Below are 16,176 nucleotides of genomic sequence, written 5' to 3'. Positions count from 1 at the left end.
AGACATTTACTGGAATTTATACGGAATTCAAACTGGAATAATATTTTCTGTGATTAAACAAGAGACTGTTGACACATCAGTACAATGCTGGCTATTCCATCTTGGATTTTCATCAGGATTTTAAATGAGATTCACTTAGAACTTTTCATTGATAGGACTTGTGTTTTTTAATTCTTGGATTACAATTTGGATTTAATTTGCAATACCATAAGATCATTTTTTTCATATTTCACTTTGTTTTCAAGGGAAATAAATTACTTGTTAAATTTTACAAAGCCTTTTGTCTTCACTCTTTTCTGTTACTTTTTTTAAGATCATAGACTCATGCAATTTTTAGTAACTGCAGCCATTTTTGGAATGGATCAGCAATATTGGTATAAAATGAAAATGCCTTTCATTTCTGAATGATGTCAACTTGATTCACATTCTGTTCAGCAGATTTTAGGAACTTATTTGATGATTTTCTATTTTAGTAACAGTGACCATAATAGTGAATCAGCATCATTTAAACAAATTCTAAAGGCCTTTACAGTAACTGGCCAGGACACTTTGCCAGATCTGGTCCAATTATATCATTGGTTTTTGAGATGAAGTCTGTTTGAAGGTTTTCTATTTTAGTCTTGGTGTCCATATTTAATCGTATTCTTTGAAAAAGCTTGAAAGGCATAACAGGACACTTTTCCTTAAATGTGATTGAACTCCATTTGATTTTCATTGTTTTGAAAGTCATTGGAAGATTTTTCTGTTTTTCACATGTTGGCATCATTTGTACATTCTTGAACAGACTTAATGCCAGTATGCTTTCTGTCAAATTTGGTCAAGTTCTGTTCAGTGGTTTTGCTTCTGAATGGCTGACAGGTGTGGGACAAAAGATGGATAGCTAACATGCATCTGAAAGATCTAACTCTGTTTCTGGATGAGAGAAAAATATGCAGCCGAATCTACTAGCATTCAATTTTAAACCAGATTCAAGTCAACATTTGTCTGCATTTTTGTCTTGTTATATAAAAAAACTGCATTAATGAAGAGCCAATTGGTATCAATGTTATAAAACAGGCTTTAGATATCAAAGATTAATCAGAAATCAATCTTGAGATTTGTCAGCAATGATTAACTTGAACTTGATGATACCCTGAAAATTCATTAGACAATTTTGCAGTACATTTTGGCATGGTCGGTATGACAAGTAACCATTAAGATTGACATATGGGCTAGGCTTGCAATAGCATGGTAGCTCATGATGGTTAACCTCTATTATTTGGAGGACATATATGAATTTTATTTAGAGTCCATGTGATAATGGTGAGAAAGATATGTTAATGTAAGTCATATAGCAGAAAATGACAACATTAAGACAAGCCATCTTCACTAGCCAAGGTTCTGATAACCCTATCTACACCTTGGTGGCTCGAACAGCAATATTGGTGCTTTGTCCTAGCAACATCTATTGGATTTCATGTGTTGCCTCCCTTAGTATATAATGCCAACTAATCAATAGTGTGGTGCATTGTATATCTGCCGAAAATGGTGGTTGCAATTGACCTAAAAAGGATACTTTGTAAGTTTAACATTGAACGTATGACTATGTAAGAGAGAGAAGCCATTACAGGTATATTTGAGTGAAGGGTATTTGTGCAAACATGGACTGACACTTGCTACCTCATCCAATAAAATTCACAGACCCGAAGCACATAAATATCTGCTCCACATGCCATGTGTAGATAGGGGTTTTGGAACCTTGGCTAGCAAAGATGAAGACAAATCATATCCCAAAGTTTAGGAAATCTTGGGCCATTTAAATTAGGTGTCATAATTAATAAAATTATATAAAAATTGATTTACTGTATAACAAACACTACTGTCATTTAAAAAAAAAGCCTCTTAATTGAGCTCAATAAAAAAAAAATTGTTTCACTGGGCAGACACTTGACAACTGTGTTCCACTGTATTGTAAACATTCTGGACAACACCTAAAACAACTTATTCTAACATACTTGACTTGGAATGAAATTTGGAATTCCAATCTAAAAGGTATGGAATTTTGGCCAATCACATGTGGAATCTGATGGATGGAAGAACAGATGGAAATATACTAAAGAGTCAATTTCATTTGTCTAAGATAAAATGAAGGTTGACTGGCTTCATAAAAGAGGCTTTCTGAAGGCTAACTGTAGCCAGACAAAGTCTCAGTTCCTGAATCTATATCAATATTAACCATGTCTTTGGGGGACCCAGCAATCAATATTATATCTCACTAAAGTCCTGTTTAATTTTCCAGTCTGCTCCCAAATGTATGTTTGCCACAATTGATTTTAAATTCTGGATTTATTTAATTTGTCACTGAGGTATCTAATCTGTGGAAAGAGTTAATTGCAATCAAGAATAAGTGACTTAAAGTCATAAAAATTATCCACAGAAAGGACAGCACAGCCATCAAGAATTTTCTATAATTAGCAGGAGAATGCATCAAAAGCTCTAGAGTTCTTAAACTGAGCACAGTTTAGTCTACCATTTCTGTTAAATACAGTGTGTGTAGTTGACATTCAATAGTATATATACTTTATAAGTGGAAATCACAAGGATGTTACAACAGTTAGTTCCTGGATTAGGGCATCAAATTTTATTATTAATTTTAAAATTGGTGATTGACATATGCTGTGGATAGCATTCCGTAAGACTGGTACCCTACCTTAACTAGGAGAAGTCTTTCAAAAATGTTTAGTAAAATGATAGGTGCTGTATGTACTTGCTTATAGGATGAGTCCAACTGCAAACTGCACAGACTCAGATCTGCAATTGCATAATGTACTGGCAATTCTGGTTCTGTGTAGTTTATTAGGAGTAATCATCAGAACAAAGAACACAGACCCTAATCTGCAGGCAAATCATGATATAGCAGATCAGGATCTTTGTTGTTTGCAATCTGACTCAACTTATAAGTGAGTATATATGGAAGGCTGATTGCAGCTGTATGAAAGCTTCTCATGATCCCAGCAAAAAATGTCAGTCTTTTGTTGTGCTAATGAGCAGAGTTAGAGTGAAAAGAAGCATAGGATTGCCAAAAATACTGCATGCACGACATCATTGGAGGAAAAATTATTTACACAGCTAGATAAAAGAAAGGTCTGTATCAGTATTTGTGGTGACAATCTACTGTGAGATAGCGGAAGCCAAAACATCAACAGGGTTCTTAAGAGGATGTAAGAGATGTTTCCTATCCTTCCTTTCCCTTCCAAGACATTTAGACAGAAACACAGTGCCCTGTCTTGATCTTCTCCAACACAGATTGGACTTAGACTGGAAATCTATATTAGGTTATGGAGCAACCAAAGAGTTTTGGCTAAAGTTGCTGGTTGACAAAGTAGAGAAATAGATTCACAATGCCAATAAACCAATTGCACAAATCTTTCTGTATCTTTTCAATGACACCAAAGGGAGAAAAAACTTTCTTGTATGTGAAGTCATGAAAGGAAGCCTCACACAATGGTTCATATGGGGTTTCAGTTAAAGACCTTAAAACACAAGATCGATAGGGCTTGCCAGCTCTAAATACCTAATGAGATCAGCAGGGTGCAAATCAAAACCAATTACTAAGCTCTAATAACCTTTAAGTGTCTTGGTATAAATACAAATGGTATACACTTGATTATGTCCATCCTGGCACGTCTGAGATAAACCCAAGCTTGGCGATCTACATGGCCCTTGCAGATAAAAAGTATTCTCAAAATTATGACCAGAGCATGTTTTAAAAAGTTGTCTGAGTATTTGAGTATTTTTACATAAATGACAACAGGCACAATCCCCTCCTGAACATGACAAGTTGTGTTATATAAGACCTGTTATTGATGAAGTGTTCAAAACCTTTTCTTGTAAATTAAAATGGTCATAAAGAGTGTGGATGAAGGATGATTGCATATCAAAGTAGATTATCCTTCAAGCAATATTTTCCAGGAAAGCAGACTTTGAATAAATGTTTCAGAACAGGCATACCCACACAATGGTTATGTGCTGGGTTCCAGGTGTATAAAGGAAGAGAAGAAGGCCAGGCTGGATGCTTGGTGCCTGTCTTGTGACAGATCTTACCAAGAAAATATGTGGGAAATTGCATGTAGTTTACATGGACAATTTTTCCAAAAATCTGGCACTGTTGGAATCACTAAGAAAAGAACAAATGTATCGCCTCTGTACAGTGCCTGCAAATAGAAAGGGAATGTCAGAGGCAACGTAATCTGCCAAATTAAAGAATAGTGGTGACAGTGTACAGATGACAAAAAAATAATCTATGTGCTGTAGCGAAACAAAAAAACTGTCCATCATCTATTGAGAAGTTGTAATCAAAGTGAGAGCAGAATGGTGAATAGGAGGCAAAAAATGGAACCTACCATGAAGTACTAGCTCCACCTGTTTCAGAACTGTATAATAAATACAGTTATACCTGGCAGACCAAAAAAGGTGCAGTACTCCACCTACCACAAAGCTACCAAATGGTGGACATATCTCTTTTGGTTCTGCTTTGATTTAGCTTTGCTCAATTCTTTTATAACTATGCAGGAATCACCCAACCACAAACCTGCTATCAAAAAGAAGAAAGGGGGCCGTAAGTGGCCAAGTGGTCTAAAGCACTCTCCGTTATGGATCACTGCCATCTCACCTCTGTCTGCATGGGTTTGAGCCTTGGATTCAGCCAATGCGGGTATGTGAGAAAGCTTGCCAGTAGCTTCTCGTGGGTTGGTGGTTCTTTCTGGGGTTTTCCCAGGTTCTTCCTCCACCATTAATACTGGCCACCATGTATAGCCTATCGTGTGCTGCAAAATGGCATTAAACCCTACAACAACAACAACATCAAAAAGAAGAAAGAAATCAGATCACATGGAGACTCCTGGATTTATGAATTCCACTCTCCACAGAAGATGATAGGGACAGTTCAATGATAAAGAAAGAGAAGGTCATTATCTGTAACTGAAAACTGGAGATGCACATTGGCCCACATATGCTAAAAAAAAACCAGGGTGATGCAAACAGTGTCCCAAAGGAAATGTCAGTATGCAGTGTCTATCACGTGCAAACAATGCAATGTCTGTCTGTGTGTCAACTGCTCCTATAAATACTATGAGCAGCAACTTAAGCAGCAGAATGTGAAGTGTCAAATTTTGAATTACAGAAATTTTAAGGTTCAATGCATTGAGCATTAAAATTGTATCGCATTTAAGCCAGAAAAGACTTTTGTGAAGGGTCACTTTGACCGTTCTTCATTTATCTCCCCCCATGTCAGTGTAAACTTCAAAGGGACAGCAATCAGACCCAGTGAAACTGACATGATCCTTAGAAAGTAAACATTTGAGCTACCAACCCTAACTGCTTGGTAGGACCCTATGTCCAAGTATCATTTTTTCAAAGGGAAATTGTCATGCAATGTCATTCACAGATTCTGAGCTGTCTACACCTGATGAAAGGAATTATTTCTTTGGGCAAAATTAGGGACCGCTGCCTATGAATAGGCAGAATAAATTAGGGCGTACACTTTAGAGCAATCAGACTTTAAAGTGACGACCCTAGTCAAAATTCTTTAGTCTAAAAATCTCTTGAAAGAGGAAACAGTCTCAACTCCATGGAAAGCCTAAAGAGAATAGTACTTTCCTCGTTAAACAAGAAAGGGACCGGGTGGCCATCTTTTAAAAAGTAGAGTTTAGTGCTAGGATACACAAGTTCTGAACGAGAACAGCAATAAGGTACACAATTTTTGTTTCACGTATTATTCTATTATTTGATTGTTTATTTTATGGAAATGTGTTTGCTATGACTAGGTTTCCATATTATGTATCATTTATTCAATTCATGGAAATATGTTGATGCTAAAATTGTTATGCAATTTACCTTTTAATTATACAGTTATTAGTTCATTGGTAGAATTGATTGCATGTGATCCAAATGTTCATATGTGTAGGATTTCATAGGGTTATATGAAATAACCTCCTTTGTTTGTTAGGACGATACAGATATCATGTAGTAATATATGTAAATAATATCGTAATTTAAGACTTGCCGCTGGAAAGCAAGGTCAATATTCTACCATACTAAGTCAGAATTTACGCAGTGTGTGGATAGCAACATGCTCTGAATAACATAAGTGAATTGTATGTACCTCTAAATAGTGGGTATACAGAATGATGGGGTAATTTTGTCCTTTAAGGAACAGCGTTCTGAGAGAGAGATGAGACAGTCTGGAGACAGAAGTACAGGACAAGAAAAAGAAGGATGAGGTCAGAATAAAAGGACCAGGAAGTCCATGAAGGGCTTATGAAGGATGAACTAGGGGACATTGGGATATGGTCCAGGCAGGAAAGTGATGCAAATCGGTCATGGACATTGCGCTCTTTTCACCTCTCATTATGATGATGAAATAAATACAAATTAGACACATCTGTTAAATTCTATTGATATAATCTAACTTGAATTGGAATTGCCATTACTAATTTGTTCTGATTAAATTTGTTATTTTCGTGTCAAAGGGGCACATATTGTTTTATTTCTTCCCAGTATTCTCGCTCAGTTCTCTGATGAAATTCCATTCTTCTTTCACTCCCGCCAGGCTATAATATTGAGGGAGGTCATCCTCTAGATAACGCCAACCAAACCCAATTAACCACCCCTCGTATGAAGAGGGTGACATTACACAGAACTAGTTCAACATTTTAAAATAATGACATGTATACATTTGACCAATAAATTTGTATGAAAGTCTGGTTCATTTCATTGTTTAAAAATAGTTTTTTTCTGTTCTATTTTTGGATTTTAATACCAATCTTGTGGATGTCAGAACGATAAAAGAATCAAGGGTAGTTACAGTTTTTATATATACATGTACATGGTTTTTGTCCATAAATCAGTCATTACACAGTACACTGCTTATTAGTATGTATTAAAAAAAACTGTTGGATCTTTTAAGAACTATTATGAATGTTTGCAAACATTTTGGTACATTGCTGGATCAGAAGTGGGAGTGGGCTATTTGTTCTTTTGGAAGACAACACTCTTCTGATGCAAGCTTCTCAAAGCTTTAATGTGGTCGGAGGGATGGATGTGGTTGGGGGGATGGATGTGGTCGGGGGGATTCTTTCTTCTAGTGTAATGGGTATATCATCACAGATATGTAGTAGTAGTTTGTGTGCTTCAAGATACAAAAAGAATGACATACATCATTCCTTCCATGGTTTTGCAAATGCAGCTTGTAAGTACTAAAGGACAATAGCAGGAACGATCAGTGTGGTCCATCCTGGTTTATGTATTGGTATAAGTTGCTAATTACCATGGTTTTTCAAATTTTATTGAAAATGTTTAATGATGTACTGATAGCTGTGTCATGCAAGTCTTTCAAAAGTTGATGTTGGAATGGGATGAAGTGTCATGGTCTCGATCAAAAGAATTCTTTACTTCTTTGAGCATGATAGGTTTATTCTAATCTTCACCAATAACAGCTTTAAATTTAAAGAAACCACTTATCTTGGATTTTAACATGGCAACAGTTTTCATACTATTTCCCTTTTTAATGTCTTTATGGACAGACTTTGGCCATAATGTATCTAAAATTACCTAAGTGTAGTGACCAATATATCTGATTTGTTAGGTATTTGAAACAGCTGTTTTTATTTTTGCCAATGATTTTCAATACCATTTTCAATACTGATTTTATAGATCAGTGAGAGTTCAACTTAGAGATGTAGGATCTACAGTGTTTTTGCTTATTCTATATAACAGTACAGTGAACATGATGGCATCTTTGCAAGCATTATCAAACCAAGGCTTGATGAAACATTTAGGAATTATCCAAGGTTTTGGCATTGCATTATCAGCAACATCCTGGAGTATTTTAGTAGTATGAGTATTGGATAGTATTTTAGTAGTATGAGTATTGGATCCCCTTCATTTTCATGATGATCAGCTGTCCAATTTTAATTCTTAGAGGGATTATTTCCAAATCTGTCATTTGAAGGATTTCATATGTGTTACTTTATCTTCCTTCATGTATAGCATTTCCACATCTTTGGCATTTATATTTTATCCTGCACTCCATTTATTTGATAGAGTTTGTCTTCATAAAGGCTTGTGACATTCTTTAATTTTACTTTTTAGAACTTTACTTGTAAATGGCTCCATAAAGCACTGTTGTGCTGAGGAATCTTTAAACATGCATCATACTTACCTACCTACCAACCTACATACAAACCAGCCTTTTTCAGTTTCAATCTTGGCTTTGTCCTTGAGCCTTGGGAATATTACTTCTTAAATATTTCGGAAAATGGTCACCAGTAGTCTTAAATTTCACAAACTTCCCAAAAATAGTCAAGTAACAGTGATGGGCTGCAGATGGACAGATCTAAGGACAAGTAAAAAGGCAAAGACTGAAACGAAACCTTCTATATCCTTTCCTCTCTCATTCATATCTTTGCAGAACTAGAGTGTATAGTGGCCCTTAAAGTCTCTAAGGAAAACAGAAGATACTGGGAACTGTTCAATAAGACTGATTGACTGGGAGTGCATTATGGGGAAAGATATATCAAGCAATGTGTAAAAGTTTTTTGCATGGACATTTGTAGCCTGCAATGCATTTATTGTGAGAAGGTTTATTATAACAAGGTGTTTATTATAATAAGGTGTTGTAAATTGTTAGCTTTATGATTAGCATTATCAGAAAATACAATATTCCAAAAAACATGAGAGACACAAACAAATGTTGCCATCTTACCTTCCCCATTCCTGAATGAGCATGTCCAATTTTAACTACACATGGGAATGTTGGAGTGATAAGCTGAAAAAGAGAATAATATGCAACTGACAATAGATATAGAACCTTGATTTATACAACCAGTTTAATAACTTCTAATAGATGCATTTATACAACCAGTTTAATAACTTCTAATAGAAGCATTTATGCAACCAGTTTAATAACTTCTAATAGATGCATTTTATACAACCAGTTTAATAACTTCTAATAGATGCATTTATACAACCAGTTTAATAACTTCTAATAGATGCATTCATGCAACCAGTTCAATAACTTCTAATAGATGCATGTATGCAACCAGTTTAATAACTTCTAATAGAAGCATTTATACAACCAGTTTAAGAACTTCTAACAGATGCATTTATACAACCAGTTTAATAACTTCTAATAGATGCATTTTAGTAACAATCAGTTTAATAGATGCTTCCCGATGAGGTCACTAGCAGATGATATTCTGCCCATTTTACCTGGACGACAGGCAACCCGGCAGTTTCTCCTATATGCGATTACCAAAATTTACCATTTTTAACAAGGCACACTGAAGCAAGGTCAACTTATAAATCACAAATATAGACACTAACAGAAAGCTTGATTTGCATTCTGTTTATGCATGTAAATGTCGTAAAAGTATCTAGAGATTTTATGAATTTATTTCAACTTCCAAACACAATATAAAGTCAATGGTCAATCTGCCAAATGACCACAAATATGGCGGTTGATGGCATCATTTGGGAACTATCTATAGCTTCTAATAGACTTATTTATACAACCAGTTTAATAACTTCCAACAGACTTATTTCTGGGTTTGACAATACAATGGCAGTGGCATCAATAGGGGGGTGCGGATCACACCTGGTGACACCATCAGAGGGGGTGACACCAAAATGACATTACTAATGATTCTGTATGGTCTGTTACAGAAGGAGTCCATGGGGGTGACACCATGAGTTACCGCACTGGGTGACACCAACCCTATTGATGCCACTGTACAATGGGACCTATTCATAAAAAGTATCAAGTGAATGAATAAATGCATTAGTTAAATGCAAAATTTCATATTAATAAGCATGTAGTCTCTCATTCATTGTATGATGTTGTGTCAGTCAAACCTGAGAGATACCTTTGAGGCTATGTATATGAGGGATCATGAATGCAGATGTCAGTAGGTTGTTGAGTCAAGATATATAAACTGTTTTCAAGTTTGGCAATAACAATTCCCAAGAATTCAAGATCAGGCCATTTCTTCCAATAACTGCTGAGTATCAAAACCATCTGTGATATTCTGTAGCAATAACAAGCATGTCAAATTACCTGCTGCATTGGACACATTGGATGTCAAATTAGCACCCTGTAGGACCAAACAGATATCATTAGAAGTCTTTCGGTGTAATTTACCCTATGTCAATATAACCTTCCATGCAAGAAGAGTAGTGAAAGCAAGATTTTCAAGATGGCCCTTGTGGCAGCCATTTCATTAAGGACCAACAAGGAATCTTGTTGTTGTTGTTGTTGTAGGTTATAATGCCATTTTTCAGCACATGATAGGCTATACATGGTGACCAGTATTAATGGTGGAGGAAGAACCCGGGAAAACTCCAGAAAGAACTACCGACCCACGAGAAGCTACTGACATGTCTACCAGTTAAAATCACATGTTGATATAGCCATCCATTTAGTAGTGTAGAAATAACTATTTTTCATGATTAAGGCTAGTTTATATCATTTTCATTAAAGACCAGCTAGACACCAAAAGAACTCTACCAATAAAACCCTAAGATGACTTTCTATTAGCAACAGTAGCAAGATTTTCAAGATGGCTACCATGGTGGCCATATTTTACCAGATCAACACCATTTTAATAAAGGACCAACAAAGCATTATAAGAAGACTTCTAGTGAAAACCACATGCTGATATGACTTTCTGGTTTGGAGAAGTAATTATAACATGATTTTCATCATGGCTGACATAGTGGACATATTAAATATCAGATGTGCATCATTTCCAATTTGGACGAACTTATATCATAAATGTTTTTATAACCAGTCATCTATGAGAAGTTGCAATAACAATATTTCCCAGATGGTCACTGTGGATTTCTGAGCAGCAACATTTTTGTTTAGGACCAACTAGACATAGAAAGAAGTCCATTCAAAAGGAGTAGTGATAGGATTTTCAATATGGATGCTGTAATGACTATATTAGACATGAGATATGCATATTTTTAATTTTAGACCAGCTAAGAAGTCTTATATAGAAAACCCTATGTCAATATGACTTTATGTTTAAAGTGAACAGGCAATAACAAGTTTCAAGATGGCTGCTGTGATGGCCATTTTGGACATCAGATCAGCACTATTTTTATTCAGGACCAACAGTCTCTTAGCATCCTCAGGGACCAAATCTGCCAATGTAACTTTCAGACTCCTGGCATGGGGGTACCGAATCAGCCATTTCAACTTTCGGTCTCCAACATGGGGGACCAAATCTAACATTTTATCTTTATGTCTCCAGGCCCATGGGACCAAATCTGCCATTTTAACTTTCAGTTTCCTGGCCCAAGGGACCAAATCTGCTATTTTTGAAACATACTTTTAGTTACTTTGTAAAATTTTATATCATATTTATTTCCATAAAAAGACTCAAAGATCAGGTTATAATTATTTTTTTTCAGTAAGAAGTTGAATTGTAGAAATATGTGTTATACCAGTGATTAATCTTTGAAAGTCAAAGATAAGAAATGAACCATATGGTCTACCATTGTCTGTACTGTAAATAATATACTGGAATGCAGAGCTCAGTGACAAGATAAAGGCCATTTCAAAACATCCATTGAAACAAATTATTATTCGTGTCAGGGAAGAGATTACTGGTAAAATAGATCTCACTTTTGAACTTTTCTCCAAGCAACTTGGAGCAATTAAAAGGGATAGTCAGTGACACTCAAAACTGCCAGAGAACCTGAGCTAAGAAATTAAGAAGTATACTATCTTTTAACTGCCCTAATTATCTCAGCTATTGATAAATAGGTAGATTGTCATGTACATCAACAATGGACATTTTCTAACTGAATATACTATACAAAAGATTGTAAAAGGTGTTTTAGTAAATACTGTAATGTAGAGCTAATCAAAATTCTTACAAAATAATTATACATGTTAGAAGTCAGAAGACTTTTCTTTCCTTACTTCCTCAAAGATGTACATTTATGTTGCTAACTTGGGTAAATATCACTCTTTAATGGGCATGTGTAGTTCAGACAGTATGCAATTACATTTTTCTAATGGTTGCTATAATTTACTGACTTCTGTGACCAGGTCAAAGAAATGGACCAAAGCAATATTATCAGTTTTGTTTCACATGAGATGATTATGGATCCAAATGAAGTGAAAAGTTATTTGTGTATATTTTTATTGTTCATGTGATAGGTCCAAAGTATATATGCAAGACACTGGAGATTTTCAGTCAAGTGCAGAGGACTTTTACTGACATACACTCAAGACAACTATTTTAAGCCTAATTTTTATAATAAATTTTTTTTATATAAAGGATCCAGTTGTTCAGATTTATTTCAGCTGCATAATAAAAATGATGATCTGTTAAGAGTTAGCCTGAGAAATCAATAAATAAAACAGTGTTTTCATCAGTCAGTGACCCTAATAATTGACGGCCCCCCCAATAAAGAAATCCACCTGCCAATTTTGGTGAAAGTGTGCAAGAACCAAGTTATTGCAGAGAAACAAAACTGTTCATGAACAAATGCACATGTTAAAGGAAAGACATTGGTTGGTTGGTCAGTTGGCTGGTTAGCTGATGGAAAGACATTGGTTGGTTGGTCAATTGGCTGGTTAGCTGATGGAAAGACATTGGTTGGTTGGTCAGTTGGGTGGTTATCTGATGGAAAGACATTGGTTGGTTGGTCAGTTGGCTGGTTAGCTGATGGAAAGACATTGGTTGGTTGGTCAGTTGGGTGGTTAGCTGATGGAAAGACATTGGTTGGTTGGTCAGTTGGGTGGTTAGCTGATGGAAAGACATTGGTTGGTTGGTTGGTCAGTTGGGTGGTTAGCTGATGGAAAGACATTGGTTGGTTGGTCAGCTGGGTGGTTAGCTGATGGAAAGACATTGGTTGGTTCATCAGTTGGGTGGTTAGCTGATGGAAAGACATTGGTTGGTTGGTCAGTTGGGTGGTTAGCTGATGGAAAGACATTGGTTGGTTGGTCAGTTGAGTGGTTAACTGATGGAAAGACATTGGTTGATTGGTAAGCTGAGTGGTTAGCTGATGGAAAGACATTGGTTGGTTGGTAAGCTGAATGGTTAGCTGATGGAAAGACATTGGTTTGTTGGTCAGTTGGGTGATTAGTTAATAGAAAGACATTTGTTGGTTGGTTATTTGGGTGGTTAGGGACCATCCTTATAGTATGCACGCAAAAATCTGGCAAAGCTTGACCCCACCACCCCTCCCTGTACACACGCATAATTTTTTACCCCCCCACCTGTGTACATATGCTTGATGCACACACCCAATTCTATAGAATGGCCTATATTTAGTCCATGCAGAAACCATAAAGGATTAATAATATTAACATGTTTAATAAAACAGATAGTCCACCGATATTGAATGTCTGGCTGCATCAAGGAAATAAGCTGCATAACTTTAAACAGTTTGTCTAGTGTCTGCTAAAATTCAAATGCCAACTGAACCGTCAAACAGGTTACGTATTAGACAAATTATTATCGAGGTTTCACACCCCTTTCTTTCCTATGCATACATACATTATCAGTACACCCCATCATATGCAAGCATATGCATTTGGGTAACCCCCTCCCCCTCCATGCGTACATACTAAATGGACGGCCCCTTAGCTGATGGAAAGACATTGGTTGATTGGTCAGTTGGGTGGTTAGCTGATGGAAAGACATTGGCTGGTTGGTAAGCTGAGTGGTTAGCTGATGGAAAGACATTTGTTTGTTGGTCAGTTGGGTGGGGTGATGAGATGATGGAAAGATATTGGTTGGTTGGTCAGTTGGGTGGTTAGCTAATGGAAAGACAATGGTTGGTTTGTCAGTTGGGTGGTTAGCTAACAGAAAAACATTGGTTAGTTGGGTGGGGTGATTAGCTGATGAAAAGATATTGGTTGGTTGGTTGGTTGGTTGGTCAATTAGGTTGTTAGCTAATGGAAAAATATTGGTTGGTTGGGTGGTTAGTTATTGGAAAGACATTGGTTGGTCGGTCAGTTGGGTGGTTAGCTGATTGAAAGACATCAATTGGTTGATCAGTTGGGTGGTGAGTTAATGAAAAGACATCAGTTGGGTGGTGAGTTGGGTGGTTAGCTTTAAATGTCACTGTCACTATATCATGCAGAGAAAGTGTAAGCTAAGTGCCTTTTCCCAATAATAAATGGGGGCCCCAAGTGGCCAAGTGGTCCAAAGTGCTCACCATTATGAATCATTGTCATCTCACCTCTGTCTGCATGGGTTCAAATCTCAGATTTGACCAACATGGGTAGGTGAGAAAGTTTGCCAGTAGCTTCTCATGGGTCAGTGGTTCTTTCCGGGGTTTCCTGGGTTCTTCCTCTACCATTTATACTGGCTGCCATGTATAGCCTATCTTGTGCTGAAAAATAGCGTTAAACCCCACAACAACAACAACAATAACAACAACAAAAACAACAACCAATAATAAAGAGATTAAGCTGACCCAGGCTGGAAAACCTGCAATATTTGGATTAAGAACCTACTAAAGTTTAATCATAATAGACTCTGCCTTGTTACAGTATTAGCACATTCAGTTTACTAAAAAAATGTTTTTTTTAAATTAATCACCTGGATTAGAGGTATATGAAAAATGATGTGTACAAATGCTGAGCTATTTATGAATCTACTGTTGTTATTATTATTATTATTATTATTATTACCAGTCTCCCCCTCCTCTTCATTTTAATTTATAATAAGATTGTAAATTCTAAACAAGCATAATTGAGCAGATGGGTTAGGTATGTACAGAACATGACCTTAGAGTACACAGGTACTAATTTTATGGAAATAGAGTATATATGGGTTTGTTTGGCCAGGATTGGTAAATAGTATAAGTTATATTTTAGAAAAAAGAATCTTTTGAGAGCTTCAGCCTTGTTGTAATTGATAAAAAGTAGAGACATTGTTTTATTGATGGAATTTCAGTCCTTTAACAGTCTTGAGTTTGGAACACTCATTACTAAAAAAAGCACCTGACTATTTGGTGCGGAATTGAAAGTACATGTTTCAAACACATGCAGGTCCAGAAAATGCCATGGCTCATATCCTTTTCTCTACACAAAAGCTGACATCCAGGTTTCATCTATACTGATAAATATAGGTTTGATCATGAGCACTCAGAAATTTTAAGTTATTGAATTTTTAATACCATGGTATTTGTAAGAGGTTTACTATGGGAACTGAATTAGTACCCAAGTGAGTCCTACAAATTGCACCATATCTATGTGTAATTTGATTCTGTCTGGCCAGAATACAATTAGTCTGTAGACAACCCCAGACATAAACAAAATTCCACACATGTGGTTAATATGGTTTCTACAATCTTCTGGACACTGAATGGATGAGATTTGAAAAACCTGGACCAAGCAGTGATTCTATTTGTAGAGAGCATACAACTTCTGAATGCTTAGCCTCCTCACTGCCACATAAACACCTTTCCATTGCCATTACACTTCAACCTCCTCACTGCCACATAAACACCTTTCTATTGCCATTACACTTCAACCTCCTCACTGCCACATAAACACCTTTCCATTGCCATTACACTTCAACCTCCTCACTGCCACATAAACACCTTTCTATTGCCATTACACTTCAACCTCCTCACTGCCACATAAACACCTTTTCCATGCCATTACATTTTATTACTTGATATCATAAATATCCCACCTGATTAACTCAGCACAAATTCTACTTCTAGATGTCACAAAAGGTAAGTGGGCATGTTTTGAAATGTATTTTGAAGTCTACTTTTATCCTCAGCAGCCTATTGAACAGGCAAGTCATGACAAAAATCTGACAACAACTGTAAGGTTTTGCCCAAATCTGTAACAGACACAATCATGAAACATTTAAATTTGTAGTAGAAGGTGACAATGTTGTCAAATTTAGTCACTAACCATGTAACCATTTTATTGGAGGGGGGAATTTAATTTTGTGGCAAGAAAAAGTAATGGTTGTTAAATAAATATCGGAATGCAATGGATGGTTGTGCCTCATTTGTTAACTGGTAAGATTATGGGATCAAATATCCTGCACTTTTTCCACACATGCACAACACACAAATAAATTCTTTTATAAATAAAATAAAAATTTGGCTTGATACTAAGAACTGAGTTATTCTGAAACTTAAAGTTTCAAG

At 36.1% G+C, this 16,176-nt stretch overlaps 1 protein-coding gene across 2 annotated transcripts in view; it reads right to left on the bottom strand.

Annotated features, from left to right (window-relative positions):
- LOC149787544 (synapsin-like) overlaps positions 1–16,176 on the bottom strand; it is a 406,386-nt gene that overhangs the window by 63,986 nt on the left and 326,224 nt on the right. For both annotated transcript variants that reach the window (XM_089973694.1, XM_089973695.1), the window contains exon 7: positions 8,744–8,806. In XM_089973694.1, the coding sequence (XP_089829820.1) occupies positions 8,744–8,806 (63 nt within the window). The remainder of the gene's footprint in view (positions 1–8,743; positions 8,807–16,176) is intronic.

This window comes from Sinohyriopsis cumingii, chromosome 11 (assembly GCF_028554795.1).
Source record: "Sinohyriopsis cumingii isolate HCF-2022 chromosome 11, ASM2855479v2, whole genome shotgun sequence".
Taxonomy (NCBI): Eukaryota; Metazoa; Mollusca; class Bivalvia; order Unionida; family Unionidae; genus Sinohyriopsis; species Sinohyriopsis cumingii.
The sequence above is the reverse complement of the archived record's forward strand: the minus strand, read 5'-3'. Positions and strand labels throughout refer to the sequence as shown.